At 40.2% G+C, this 14,735-nt stretch overlaps 1 protein-coding gene across 1 annotated transcript; it reads left to right on the forward strand.

The window, feature by feature from the left end:
• Positions 1 to 647: 647 nt before the first annotated feature.
• spata17 (spermatogenesis associated 17) lies at positions 648 to 12,515 on the forward strand. The gene is made up of 9 exons (XM_055229976.1): positions 648 to 712; positions 957 to 1,046; positions 2,480 to 2,561; positions 3,909 to 3,959; positions 4,888 to 4,991; positions 9,105 to 9,228; positions 10,769 to 11,011; positions 12,318 to 12,367; positions 12,467 to 12,515. Exons 1-9 carry the CDS (start codon positions 648 to 650, stop codon positions 12,513 to 12,515), a joined length of 858 nt encoding a protein of 285 aa, XP_055085951.1.
• Positions 12,516 to 14,735: the final 2,220 nt, after the last annotated feature.

The raw sequence follows: 14,735 nt of genomic DNA on the forward strand, positions 1-14,735 counted from the left end.
AGCATGATCACATCAGAAATTGGGGAAAATTGATGGAGTAAAGGAAAGGTGTGAGGACACTGCTAAATCAATAGTTACTTGCATTAAGAGCAGACTGCAGAATCCAGCGGCTCTTCATAATAATGGGCACATCAGACATCAAAATCCTGAAAAACATCAAATACACAAAGTATGTTGGAGTTTTTCAAAATTAATTCATGCACAATGTAGTTTTTAGCAATGGTCAAATGAAACTCAAAACATGGAAACTGGGACCCCTCATAATCATTTTTATAAATACCTAAACTACACTTTACAATGTGCTCTATATACATATGTTTAGATGTTATTTTTGCATGAATTGTGGCGGGAAACTAAAGCTGTCTCATCACTTTTTATCGCGTTGAAAAGAGTCAGTCCCAGGCGTCACATGTTTATTTTCATGTCACATTTTGAACCATCTGCTCAATAAAAACCTCACACCACATTTTAAACACTCACAACTCAAGTTTTCTTGGGTTTTGTTGGGTGAAACTGAAGCTCTGTCTCAGCAGCTCCGTCTTAAACACGTTTCTTCTCTTACTTTTCCAGTTCCCACGTGGTCTCGTTTCCCAGGGGGCCACAGACGCGGTTGTCAGGGCAACGGACAAACTGGCGCATGCGCAGACATGGCGGGCGTGCTGCGGTTGGACACAGAACAAGACTTTCGACAAGAATACTTTTATAGAAACAGGTTTGTGTCTTCGCTAATTTGAGCTGAATAAACCGTAATTTGAGTTGAATAAACCTTAATTTGCGCTGAATAAACCGTATTTTTCTGAATGTTTAATTTCTGCTGGTCAACTGGATAAACGTTGTATGTTTCATGATTAGCGCGATATTAGAGCCTGGATGTTGTTTCGACACGTTTTATAAGTAACATAACCTACATGTTAAACGACAATATTAATATTTTAACTGTGGGATTTGTTTACCAGTTTAGCAGAGGAAAGTAGAGAGAAAGAAAACCAGGCTGCCATCCGCATCCAGAGCTGGGTCCGAGCCTGCAGAGTCCAGGCTTATATCAGGTAACACTGTAGGACTACTGTTATTCAGCTTTAAATATCAAATATATCACACACACACACCAGAGCTGGGCCAGAGCCTGCAGAGTCCAGGTTTATATCAGGTAACACTGTAGGACTACCTTTATTCAGCTTTAAATATCACACACACACATCCAGAGCTGGGCCAGAGCCTGCAGAGTCCAGGTTTATGTCAGGTAATGCTGTAAGACTACCTTTATTCAGCTTTAAATATCAAATATATCACACATACACATCCAGAGCTGGGCCAGAGCCTGCAGAGTCCAGGTTTATGTCAGGTAACACTGTAGGACTACCTTTATTCAGCTTTAAATATCACATATCACACACACACACACACATCCAGAGCTGGGCCAGAGCCTGCAGAGTCCAGGTTTATGTCAGGTAACACTGTAAGACTACCTTTATTCAGCTTTAAATATCAAATATATCACACATACACATCCAGAGCTGGGCCAGGGCCTGCAGAGTCCAGGCTTATGTCAGGTAACACTGTAGGACTACTGTTATTCAGCTTTAAATGTCAAAAATATCACACATACACATCCATTCATTCATCTTTAAATGTCACATACACATCAGGTGGTGGAACACTTGAAACCACGTACATTTATGTGATATATATTTAGTAATGATACAATAACAATAAAATGCATCCCTTTTGAGGACCACCATGATCCAGTCGAGTCCTGTCATTATCCCTGGTGTAAAGCTTTGCAAATGGCCTTGAGGAATAAATGTGGCCTACAGTCTTTGCTCCTTTCACATAGACTGAAATAAATGTGTTAATCTCTGTACCTGTTCTTATACTGTGACCCAAGCCCCATTCTGCAGGGTCAGCAGACAAACTTCCAGACAGTAGGTTAATTCAGATTACTTTAGTTAATTGATCAATGCGTTAAGTGGATAATTAGCAACAGTTTTAGCTGGCTAAGTGCAACTCCGAGGTTGTGCTATCCCCACTATCAGCATTGATTTTCTGGGCATATAAATGGCCTTTTGGAAATTGATGGCCTCATTGGAAGCAGAGAATCGCAGTGGACTTGCATTTAGAGTGTGTTTGAAGATGAATACAAATGCATGGCTCTAACTAAAGGGGTGAATGGCTTATCGGACATGATCGAAAACCCTGTAAAAATATTCTATATGGCTTTGGGTGAGCATCTCAGAGTGCTAAACCTGCCCCTTGCAAATGGAATAAAGTCTGACCAATTCACAAATAATTCAGATTACACCAATTTTTAAAAGGAAATATATCCCACATTATTTTTGTATCTATTTGTCTGTCACATTCTCTGTTATTACGTACAACCACTAATTCTAAAATTATCCACAATTACACTCCTTTGACTGAATGTATTTTTAAAAACAAATGCAAGAATAAAACTAATCCTTTCTCTTATGCCAATTTACAGCCATCTGCACAAGAAAGCAGTCATTATACAGAAGATATGGCGAGGCTTCAGAGCAAGGTCACGTTTCAGACAAATGGTGAAGGTAAGCTAGTGCCCATAATGGTTATAGATATATTGATTATGTTATGATAGCAGGCATTAGAATTCAATTGCGTTATCCCTAAGTCGCTGTGTCTGACCTTAGGAAATATAATTCACTCATTACACATTGAGAAATTAGCTCTTAAGAAATATAAATACGATAAGAGATCCCATTTGCCATCAGAACGCCACAACTCCTGGGAAGCATTTAGAGAAACGGAGATGAGCTGAGAGTCAGAGGAATCCGTTAGCTTGTGTATGCACGTGCACTTTAGTAAAACAGGGTCCCATTTCCAACATATTGCCTCCAACTGCTTCTTAATTGAACAGATTGTTGATACCGTATCCAATACCCAGCGCTCTCACGTATAATTTTCCCCTGGATTGAGTTTAGTAAACGTATCACAACAAGCTATTTATCATGCTTGTAAATTGACTGTTTGCTAAAGCATAACTGCCAGCCGCCATTTGGGAGGCGTTCAAGAAATGAAGAGAGGGGGTTGAGGCCTGCGGTGTGAGCGCTGCTGAAATAAACGATCAAGGATGTGTCACAGCACACATATGGGCTAAAAAGAGACTGTTTGCTCTCATTTGGCAGCAGACAAGTGCTAATTTGGATCACTCCGAGTTGCCACACTTGACTCTTTTGAATTAGCCGTAGGAGTTTCTTTTTTTTCCCCCTCTCACTCTTTATCACATGTAATCTAATGTCCACAACACCTCATCTGAAAACATCAAGCTGAATTTATTACACGCTTTCAAGTCTTTGTCTCCCTCCCCTCGCCGCGTCTCCCGCACTTCACTGTCAATATTCAATACGACATGTTGAGATATGAATCCCTTTTATGACTGGCTCTTCAGGTTGCTCTTAAAATGTGCCCCCGGTGGCTGGCTGACGTTTGGTGTTCCGCTGAATATTCCCGGGCCTTTTGTTAGTCGTTTCTGGCAGCGCTGTCATTGATTATGAAATCCAGAGGAGAACGTTCTGCCGTCATACATCTCCATTAGCTCACTGCTTGACTATCATAGATTTTCTTGGCCCTTGTCAGCGTTGCCGCATTAAGGGGCTATCGTCCTCCCCTTGATACAAAGACCCACTAAATACCTGCACACTCTTCCTCTCTCTCCTCAACACTCTACACTTTTCCCTTTTTGTCTGGGCTTCCCTTTATTCAATCTCTATTTTGCTGGCCCCTTTCTCTCTCCCCACACTTCGCGCTGGTGCTATCTGTGCTTCCTCTGCGCTATGTATTATGTATAAAGAGCTCTTTATCTTTGACGCCTGCTGTGGACAGATCAGAGGGCCGCAAGACAAGATGTAACGCCATCTTTTCCTTTGTGTTCACAGGCGGCATATTTTATCATGAAGATGAATTTCTACGAGGCCATGGCGGTCAGAGTAAATATCACCCTGGTGTCTTGTGGTAGCAAATGACAATCTGTGGGGAGGGACCTGTGCTGGGAATGGGAGTTCTTGGTTGCTTAATTCATAACAAAAACATGAATAATTATGTGTATCTAACATCAGCAGCAGTATATTCTGGTAAATATAAAGTAGAGCTGTTCTGTCGGCATGTCACTAAAACCAAAAATTCAAAAATTCAAAAGTCAATAACGTTCATCTCAATATTATAATACGGTTGTGTCTGAATTTACACAAACTATGGATTTACTAACAAATAACAGTTACATTGTCCCTGTGTAAAATAAACAGAAGGTGATACAGGGAAAACACCGGGGATCTCGCTCTCGTCTCTTTTGAATCAAATTGTTTTCTCCTCTTTTTTGTCTGTTGCCTTTATCCAGTCAATCTACAAAACTAGAGGTGAATCTGTTAAGCACGTAATAGAAACCGGTGTTTACACGCGGCGCCTCGTATTTGTATTAGATTCAACAGCATTGATTTTACTAGTCAACAAAAGGTCAGCAAGAACTTGGGAGGTGGCAATTACTTTATTTAAAATTATCTATTGACGGGCTGATCAATGCTAATTCTCATTTTGCTCTTTGTTGTTCTTCTTGATCTTCCACTTCTCTCATAGTGTGATTATTTTGTACCTGCCATTGTTTTAATCTTCTATTAGTCTGAAGGACATTCACCTCAGAGCTTTAAACTGCTCCGCTGATATTTGTGTGTGTGCACGTCGACTAATCTGAACAATCAATGTCTGCTCCTACAGTTAAAACCTGGAGTCTCACTGTGCGGTTTTTACTTACACCATGTTTGTGCTGTTATGTTATTAATGTTTGTTTAAGTCATTAGAGTAATAAACCAAATCTGCACAATAAATGTTAAATATGATCTAATTATCTTATGTATTTTTCAGATTCAGAGAAGATGGAGAGGATATTATGTGAGAAAATATGTCCACAATTTCTACGCACGCAAGAGTTATTTGGAAAATATTTCAATGAAAAACAAACAAGTCAGGTAAAATCACCCCATAACATTTATTTTTCAGTGTATATGGCACCACTGTGTATTTAGCAGCTTTTGCAAGTTTTGAAGTGGGACTGTGTAGCAGAAAGACAAAGGAAGAGGAGGAAGAGGAGGGAGGGAGAGGCCTGCTCTGAAGTGCTTGGGGCTTAAGATGAGATAAGTGAACTACGTGTAGAAATTAAAAAATTACCCTCTGATTTGAACTGCGGCTCCTGCATTAATAAAACCCCCTTTGCTTCAGGGCTTACTGCTAGAGATACACCATCGTTTATTTTTTGAAAAAAAAAAAAAAAAAAATCACATTTGGCTAATAGTCACATTCTTAATGTTGCTAATATATTTTACAGGAAAATATCTTAAGGCTTCTAAGCTTCTAAAATTAAATGTAAATTTGTCGAAGTGCTCCTCGGATCACTGACTCCCTCCTCCTGGCCCCTCCACTAATCTGCTCCTCTCTGACTTTGAGGCCTTTTAGAGCATTTTTATTCACATCTATTAATAGACATGTCTTATAGCTATGGTTAACAAAAACAAAACAAATGCACTAAAATAAACCAAAACACACACATTATTTAGTACTTTTTAGATTTATAAAAACACAATAGTACATTCCATTCCATTCCATTACAGTAACAGTGAGACCTTTTGCAATGCACAAACACCTTGACTCTCTCTAAGCCCCTCCCCTCTGCTTTAGGGTGGCGAGGTCACTTTCTCCCTAGTTAATCACATGTTTATTTAGTGCCGCTGGGGTCACAATCAATTAACATTGTGCCGACATTATTTAAAATATCCTTTTTGTGTTAGCTGCCTTCCCCGTTCCAGTGTGCCTGATTACTCCACATACAGATCTGTTTATTAATCAGCTAAAACTCTCCAGTAACTGAAAGAAGTGGGACAAATTTTCACAAAAGGCTTGGTTGTCTCTTAAGTTTGAAAATCAACCTAATGCATTCATTTTCCAGTCACCTTTCCTCTCCTCTGTCCTCTCCTCACCCTCTCCCCTCAATCTCAGTTCCTCATCTTCGTCACTCCCTATTCTCAATATGTGGCTTTGAGTGTCCACCCTCGTTCATCTCTTCCCTCCTGCTTTGCTTAATGAAGTCAAGACCTCGGTGCGGTCCCCACTCTGCCACACTTTTCCTTCGGTATCCCAACAATTTATCACTTTGTCAGGGAAACACTTAAAGTTCCTGGGCTATAATAAGGGCACGCGCAGGGACGATGGGGGCAATTAGAAAAAGCAGAGAGAGCTCACTTTGCATATTTACTAAATGTATTGGTGCCATCACTGCTGCTGCTGCTGCTGCTGACTCCACCACGGCCTGTTGACTGCATGAAATATTCCTCTATTTGCAGTAAACAGCTGGGTAATTATTACTACCATAATCAGATAAATAATATACTCCCCATGAACAGAATGAGCGCGGAGGTTTTCAGCGTGTGCTTTGGTCAGTCTATGATTTTGACATGATGACATTATTAGTGATTTCCTGCTTTGAATCTGTACATTCTTGTTGTATTTGTAGTGAGCCTCTGTCAAGGGCGTTCATAACAGGAGCTGCTTTGGTGTGACGCGGCCTACACTCCTGCTACGTCACGCTGCACACTTCTATACGCTATCGTCGCTTTTTAACCTCTTTTCTTTTGATCTACTTCATCTGTATGGAGACAAAGGCACAGAGCTTCTGGAAGTAAATTTCTCGTCATTTTTCCTATAAGCATTTCAAAAAGAGTTTAAAGACACAACGGAAGAATGGATATGTGGTAACTATTGTCCATAATGCAGCTGTTTTCAGTCCAAACAATTCAAATTCTGCAAAAGATTGTAATAACTATGAATAGAAAGTTTCAGAAATAGATATAAAGTAAGTTTTGAAGCTGTATTCCTTCATTTATTTTCAAAAATCTATGGGAAAAATGAACTGAAAATGTACTTCCTGCATTGCAAAGTCGCCGTTAAACTCCAAACAAGTTGATTTTCTTATTTTTATTTTGTTTAATTATAACTGTCTGCTCTGTCTTAAAACTATCTTACTGACTCACGAAAACCTCTGCATTGCATAACTCTCCCTCATTGATTAGTTTATTCGTTTTCCTGATCTATTGAATGATTTAACTTGAGCAATTAAAAGAGCCAATCAGGTCAAGCTGTCGTTAAATATTTAGGTCTTGGCCAATTAGGTGCTCCGCTGCTGTCCTGCAATGCCCCTTCTTCTATTATTCCTTGACTTCTTCTGAACCCAAAATGTAAATTATTTAAAAAAGAAAGAAGACATTTTAGCTAGACCATAGAAAACATAAATAAGTTAAGAGGCAGAGGTGAAAATGTCAGTCCGTTGTTTTAAATATGTTGGTAATACTTGATTAACCTTAACTCGGCTTTCATTTACAACTGATAAAACAGATTCATATATATTTGACTACATTATGCTAACAGGACCACGTGTATTGTTTAATCTGTATTATTTTTCGCTCCTTCTCTCAGTCACTTATCCACAGCGCCTTCTCGGTGCAGCATGGCGTACAGCGGTGCTAATGAGGGTTGTATGTTGTGGCGGCTGGTTGGGTCGACACAGATCGAGGTGCCTTCAGCCGTTACAAATCTGTTTGGCTTTTGTCCACTACACAGCAATTAATAACACTGGGGCTGGGGGCAGAGAAGCAAAGGTCACCCATTCAGCTTGACACGCACACACACACACACACACCCAGCCAAACATGGACCCACTCACACAGCTCCACACACACTCACCGTACACACTTATGCACACACACGCACACATTATCGTTCAGACATATTAAAATTGTTATTGGTTATTTTTTTGCAAATACCAAAATATTTCATTAAATTTCCTTTTTTTATCTTCAACGAATCTCAAATGAAGCTAAATTCTTCCTTTTTATGTCGGTCTAATGCAGTAACAAAGTAATATTCAGACACAAATGCTGTATATATTTTAATATAGTTATACCGCATTACTGTTGTATAGTTCTGAATGATAAATATGCCCATTTTAATACTTTCAGTGCCAGTCTACTAGTGAAGCAATTTACTACTACTGCGTCTCACAACAAGGCTTTATATTTTGCATTAAGAACTAATATTACTTGAACGACAAAGGAAATAGAGGCCATGCAACCCCTATTTTTAACCTTCACTTTGCATATAATATATACGGATCTCATCTTTGTAGTTTAAATGTGCTTAAATAGCATGAAAACACACATACTGTACCTTTATACGACTATCCAGCGCACGTGACCCTCTGCATATTTTTAATTTATTTTGTAATTTCATCTGGAGTGGAGGACGAAATGAGAATGCAAAAGCAGAAACAGGGTTGTGATTCCTTTCCCTTAAATGTCAGCAGCCCCAGAATGTGTTAACCTTACATTACAGACACATTATTAATATTCAGATACTTCCACTAAGGTTTGTAATTGAAAATAAAAGTTGAGAAGACATATGAAGATGTAGTAGCAGCGAGGGATGATGCAGGGAGACAAGACAAAGGGCTGTTGATAATCCATGGTTTCTTGGTATTGCTCTTGGTTGAAAGTGGAATAAGATTAATTTCCACAGTGTGTACGTGCAGTGCGTGGTCTTTCGTGTCCGCATTACCGTGGCGTGTGTGTTTTAGTAATTGTTTCCAATTCGCTCTTTAAGTTATTACCTCCTTGTAACAATGAGGCTGTGTGATTGCAGAATGAAATTGCTGTGTATGGGCTTTTAATGCATCCCATTTAGCCCGCTACGCTTAACAGATGTCACAGAAAGACCTGTCCTGGCTGCGCTGATGAAATATATCCATCATCCTCCTACTTATAGAGCCGCTGCCTCCACTTCGCCCCTTGTTTGTGCACTCTCTCTTTCTTTTGCATTTTTCTCTCTGTCTCTCTTAGAAGGTATTTCATCCATCTGCAAGGCTCTTTCCTAAACCATCAATGTTAAAACAAAATGATGTCCAAAACAGATTTAAATATTCAAATACTAGTTTACCAATATGTGAGGGTTGATAGAGGCCTTTTCATTTCAAATATTGTCTATCACATATTTATCCACTGTCTAAACTTACTTAAGACAAGTTGTTTCTCTTACAGGAGAGATCTGGATGAACTTGAGGAGCTGCAGAGGAGAGAGAGGAAATGTCTGGAGATGGTAAAAGAGCAAACAGCCAAACTCTACCAAGCTCATCGTTTACATCATCTCGTCAGTACAAAGCAGGTTGGTCATCAATACTTGAAAATGGCTGATATTTTCTATTACAATATAACTGACAATGTTTACTTTGCATGTTTATGAAAATCTAAGCATGCTTAAAGTTAAACATTTAGTTATTTCATTCAGAAGAAGAAAAAAAAAGAGATCCATCTGTGCATGTACTGGTCTTCATGGCTCTGGGGATGTGCTGAGTGGAGTATTTGAGTGTTTCCCCTGGCACAGGTGTGCGGTGGTGTGCATGTGCCATGTTTGTGTGCGTGTGTGGCATCCATGCATCTGGGACTCCCCATTGGGATCATAATGAAGACAAAGCACACTGGTCACTGTTGATTCAGCACCACCCAGCTTTTTCTGAACCTACTTTTCCTGTCTGTCCCCTCATGGTTTTACCACTATCTCTGTCATCATCAAGTTTACTACTTTCATAAAGTGTTTGTAAAACAAACATAGTAAGTTGTAGTTTCTGCAACCAAAACTCTTCTAAATAATTGATAGCACATAGATTAGAACAAAAGTCTAAAAGTTTCTTGTCTGCCTGGTGTCGATCTCCTCCACACTATCTCCGTCTCTTCTATCTCTGCATATGGCAGGGGACTCTCTCCCTTCGTAGCTTTGACCTTGTCAGCCGTGAATAGATGGCTCTCCCACACAGTTCATCCTTCCTCACTTCTCGGACCCCAGCCCACACACACGCACACACGCACCCACACACACACACACACACAAGGCTTACCAAAAGGCCCCAAGTCCCTATGACAGAGACAGAGATGGTGTGTTCCTGGGGTCAACATCATTGCTCTTCCCGTAGCTAGGTTGGTACTTTTTGGCTTGCTTCTCTGTGTGTGTTAAGATGTGTTGAGCACAGTTACCTTTAGAGTTTTAAGTGAGTGTATGTTCTCATGTTCTTTTTTTAAACTTTGTATGTATTTTTTTATATTTTTATAATTACATATATATATATATACACACACACACACACGTATGTATATATATGTGTATGTATATATATATATATGTGTGTGTGTGTGTGTGTATATATGTATGTATATATATATATATATATGTATATATATATATATATATGTATATATGTCTGTGTGTGTGTATATATCACACAAACATACATAATATAAAATATAAAATTAGTCAACTTCAAAGAACTTAGCCTACAGAGAGTATATATTTTACAGAATACTTCTTCTCCCATTGTAAGTGGCTCAAAGTGCATATACTTTATAAAGCGTTACTTAAATGAACGCCCCGAAGTCAAATTCTGGTTAAAAAATAACCTTGTGATATTGCACAGTGTGATATTCAGAACCAGTAGCCCCCACACTTTTCAGTTTTTTAAAGTAAGGCATCATTTTACAGTCATTACCCAGTGGCACAGTCCATAAAACCTGAATATTAACCTCTATTTTATTACCTTTGTCTATTTTTGTCAAAAACTCGAGTATGCTGCTAAACATCCCATTGTGAATATGTCATTCTCAATGTTTCACCTCGTCCATAATAGAATTGTTTCTTTTTTCTCTTTCATCAGTGCCCAGGGGTCTTTAACTCTCCATTCAGACGGGCCCCCCATGAGATGGAGCTGCTGCTGAGGCAGGTCAAGTACCAGGCCCCCACCAGGCTCAACCCCAGGGACAGGGCTTTTCAGTTGGGCACGCCTGGCCCAGCAGCCCCCAATTTTCCTGAGACCCTTGGATCCCCATGGATTAAAAGCACACATTCTGGGAGCTCCTCAAGGCCTGTACTGCCCCCCATTGTCAGCAGGAAACCACAGGTGAGCTCAGCGCTGAGGTTACCACAAACAGTGTTACCACAAACAGTCTCAAACACGAACACATCATACAAAACACATTCAGCAACAACCGACAACGCTCTTGACAGTGTTGTGAAACATAGAACTAGTTTTTATTGTAATTATTAGAAGCCCCCAACAGCGATCTTGACACAATGGATTTTTAAAACTTTTCTCTAAGAATAATGACATCATTAAAAATACTTCATAATCATGTTTTGTATTTAATGTGAGCATGTATTTATCTGAAGAGAGATGTGCCCTGAGCTTAGACCTAAATGGTTTTATTAACACCTCAAACATCTCGCTCATACTCGTTACTACACAGGCCCTGTTTCTAGACGTGTGCTTGTATCCTGCTGGGCTGATGAGGAGTCATTTTACCATTGTGTTATTTACGCTCTGGAGATCTTTATTGCAAAGTACTTTCCTTGTTATTAGTTTTTAGCTATGTAAAACATAAGTGAGCAGAAATGAGGCATGGATTTGTCTCATTTTATTAGCTGTTCTCTCAACACTCAGCCTCATGAATGTGCCTCCAGCTGGAGTGCTTAGGCCGAGTTCATTACTGTCTCTTGATGGTAACACGGGGAAGAATATCCTTTGATTAATGTGCGTCTTATTTTCCAGTATTTCCCTGTTTGTAATTATTGTAGATTTCCTCCCCCCTCAGCCCCATCGCCCTAACCCTGCCCGCTGTGATAACTATCTCCTGGTGATGGATAAGGTGGAGGCTCTGGCTGTGGAAGTACTCAGGCCAATGATCCCGTGGTGATAGGAGCAAGAGCTGGGTCCTCCGTCCCTTTCTGTCGCTCTGCACACATCACCCCCTCTTTAAAACGGCAACCAAAAAACTCAAGGTCACCTTAAAACAACATGTTTGTAGTTAGCAAAACAACGCAATACCAATAATAGTACAAACTGTAATAAAAAACAATCATATATTCATTAATGTTGCTAGTTAAGTTGTCAGTACCCCACTTGCTTCACGCTTTGTTCGATGGCTTAAATTAGTTACTTCTGTGAGATCTCCTTTTTGGCTCTGTCACACTGGAGAGACTCGTAGTATTGGTGCGTTATTATTACAGTATTGTAGCTCCATGACCTGCAGAACAAGGATGAGAAAACACGTGTGGAAAGTTCAGAGAGACAAATCTACTGCGCTCTTTGTCTGACTCTAGTTACATGTGTGTGTTTGGTGTTGTGGTCTGACTAGAGTTCACCCAGAGAGCCAGGGGAAGTGTGGGAGCAGCGCCTCCTTTGCCCTAAACTGTCTTTGCACCTACAGACCTCCTACACCCTGCTGGAGGATGTGCAGAACGACCTACGTCAACACAAGTGCGTATTAATATCTCGTTTCTCTGCCATGTTTGTGATGTAATGCCACACTCACAGTATTTCTGATTCTTTATTGTGTTTTACTGGTGATGACTACAGCCTCAGTGCCTTTACACGGCCCATCTACGCCAACAAGACCCTTAACTGAGCTTAACTCTCAAGAAAAGGTAAGCAGTGAGCATTACATCAGATTATTTAAATGTAAGACCAGTTAAATGTTGTATTCGGATTTTAATTTGTCTTCAAAAATGTATGATTTTCCTGGGCAGCAATACTTCACTTGGGCAGAATTTTGATACATTTAGAACAGCTCATGTTTTTTTTTTTAGATATTTATGTCATTGTACAGTTTTTCCACCATCTGTTCAGCAAAATGGATATGATATTTCCATCAGTGGGCACAGGCAGACTCTGACTCTGACTGTTTTGGTCTGTGAGATATGTCTTTAGAAGAATAGAGGAAATGAAGAGAATCAGTGCAGCCTAACCCTTTCAACTTGAGTTGCACAAATTTGTCAAAAGTGACAGCAATTTAATAAATCGCCACTCTCCATCAAACGCATATGTGCACCCTCCCACACATATACACACAATTCCCAGTTCTGCCCTCCACTGCCCCCTTCCCATGTATACGTAAATGAGGTGTATGGAGAAGTCGTGCACGAGCGCGTGAGTGTGGGCCCTACGGTCTGGTCCAGGCATTAGGTAATTGACTGTGTCTTTGCTCAAGGCCTTTCATGGATCACCGTCCTTTATTAGCTCACTTCCCAGCACACACACACACACACATACACATGCATGCACAGAAACACACACACATGCAAAGTTCCCAGCAGCTCCACCCTGGCCTCCTTACCCCCCCACCAGCAGCACCCAAACCCAATTGCCCGGAAAAGAAGAGTGAAACAAGAGAGAGCCAGCGAGGAGCGAGGGAAGTCTGAGAGCACGACAGGGGAGTGCACTAACACGGCCTGGGGAAGTGCAGATAAATAAGGATGCAGAGTGAGTAGGCGGTCACAAAGGGTCTCCTACGGCTCACTACGACGCACGGCCAGTTGGAACAGTGCTCCCAGGCTATATTTTAAAACAAAAGACATGGCTTTAGGGAAATAAAAAAAATGAAAGAGCCCTTCACCAGCTTTTTAAAGTGATCCTGTCTGGAACTGTTCCATGTGTGACATTATATTATAATTATAAAACAACTACGCAGACAGTAGAGTCATGAAAAGCCACACAGTATGGATATTTCATACACTTGGCACTGATTCATTTTTAAGTAATATCAACCATCTGCATATGTTTTACTCTTTTATTGATGTTTCAGTTAGAAAATATAAAGCTTTTTAAATTGCTATTTCAATAGGTCCCATTATCAAATTGCAAAGACTACAGTTATTTAGGTAATAGATTTTGCACTGTAAGCAACAAACGGTGCTGTTATATTGGGGAAAATCCAAAACCTTTCGTTTTTTTTCTCTATAAACAGTCTGAAATTAGTTTTAAATGAGTTTATCAGTTCATATTCCTGTCTTTAATATTCATAATGCTCCTAAATGTGTTTGAAATGAGCACAGAATCCTCCTTTTTGTACATAAATCAAATCACAATTGCAATACCTGTCAGAAAACTCACAATTCATTTTTTTTCTAAACTCCTGCAGCCCTATTTTGGACCAACTTGTAGCTTTCCAAAAGGACCCATAAATTGTGACACTCTTAATACAAGCTGCTTTCAGATTAACTATGTATGTCGGGCCCTCTGCTGCTGTCGCCCTGTTTATGATTCTATCTAATCCACAGTCCTCCTATTTACAGCCCCTCTCTCTCCTCACCCGCTCCGTGGTAATTAGTGCATTAGTCCTATCATTGGCATCACCCGCAGCTATGACAGCAGCCAGCACAAGTCTATGTCAGTGCTCAGAGGGGCCAGCGGAGTGGACAGCTCAGCCATGGTACTCATCACTGCTGCCCCCCAGCCACATTATGTAGCATTGTTATCCCGCCATGCTCCTAATTATTTTCAAATCCTTGCCACAGCCCTCTCACCCAGGCACTGCCACTTTACCTCGACCTGCTCGTAATCATCAGTCGAAGTCCCCGGCTTGGGCCCTCAACACAGCCTAGAGCGTTATCATTAGCATAGTTCTGTTTTCACCATTTTTTTTTTTCATTCACAACACAAAACATGGGGCTTTTTGGCAATGTGCACAAATTCACAACTATCATGACTCTAAACCACTGTCCAGCGTGCATTTGTTTTCTTCTGTCCTCTGCATCTTAAACTCAGAAACTCTGAACTGACTGCCATTTATTAACTGACAATATAATGGTGATATTAAAGCAAATGCCAGATGAGATATAAGAGAAAT

Source organism: Periophthalmus magnuspinnatus, chromosome 3 (assembly GCF_009829125.3).
Source record: "Periophthalmus magnuspinnatus isolate fPerMag1 chromosome 3, fPerMag1.2.pri, whole genome shotgun sequence".
Lineage (NCBI taxonomy): Eukaryota > Metazoa > Chordata > Actinopteri > Gobiiformes > Gobiidae > Periophthalmus > Periophthalmus magnuspinnatus.

What these genes read in the sequence shown, in the direction of transcription:
- spata17 (XM_055229976.1), top strand. Translation starts at nt 648, where the DNA reads ATGGCGGGCGTGCTGCGGTTGGACACAGAACAAGACTTTCGACAAGAA. An exon ending in AGAGTCCAGGCTTATATCAG is followed by an intron (nt 1,047 to 2,479) that starts GTAACACTGTAG and finishes GCCAATTTACAG; the next exon opens with CCATCTGCACAAGAAAGCAG. An exon ending in ATCTCGTCAGTACAAAGCAG is followed by an intron (nt 9,229 to 10,768) that starts GTTGGTCATCAA and finishes CTCTTTCATCAG; the next exon opens with TGCCCAGGGGTCTTTAACTC.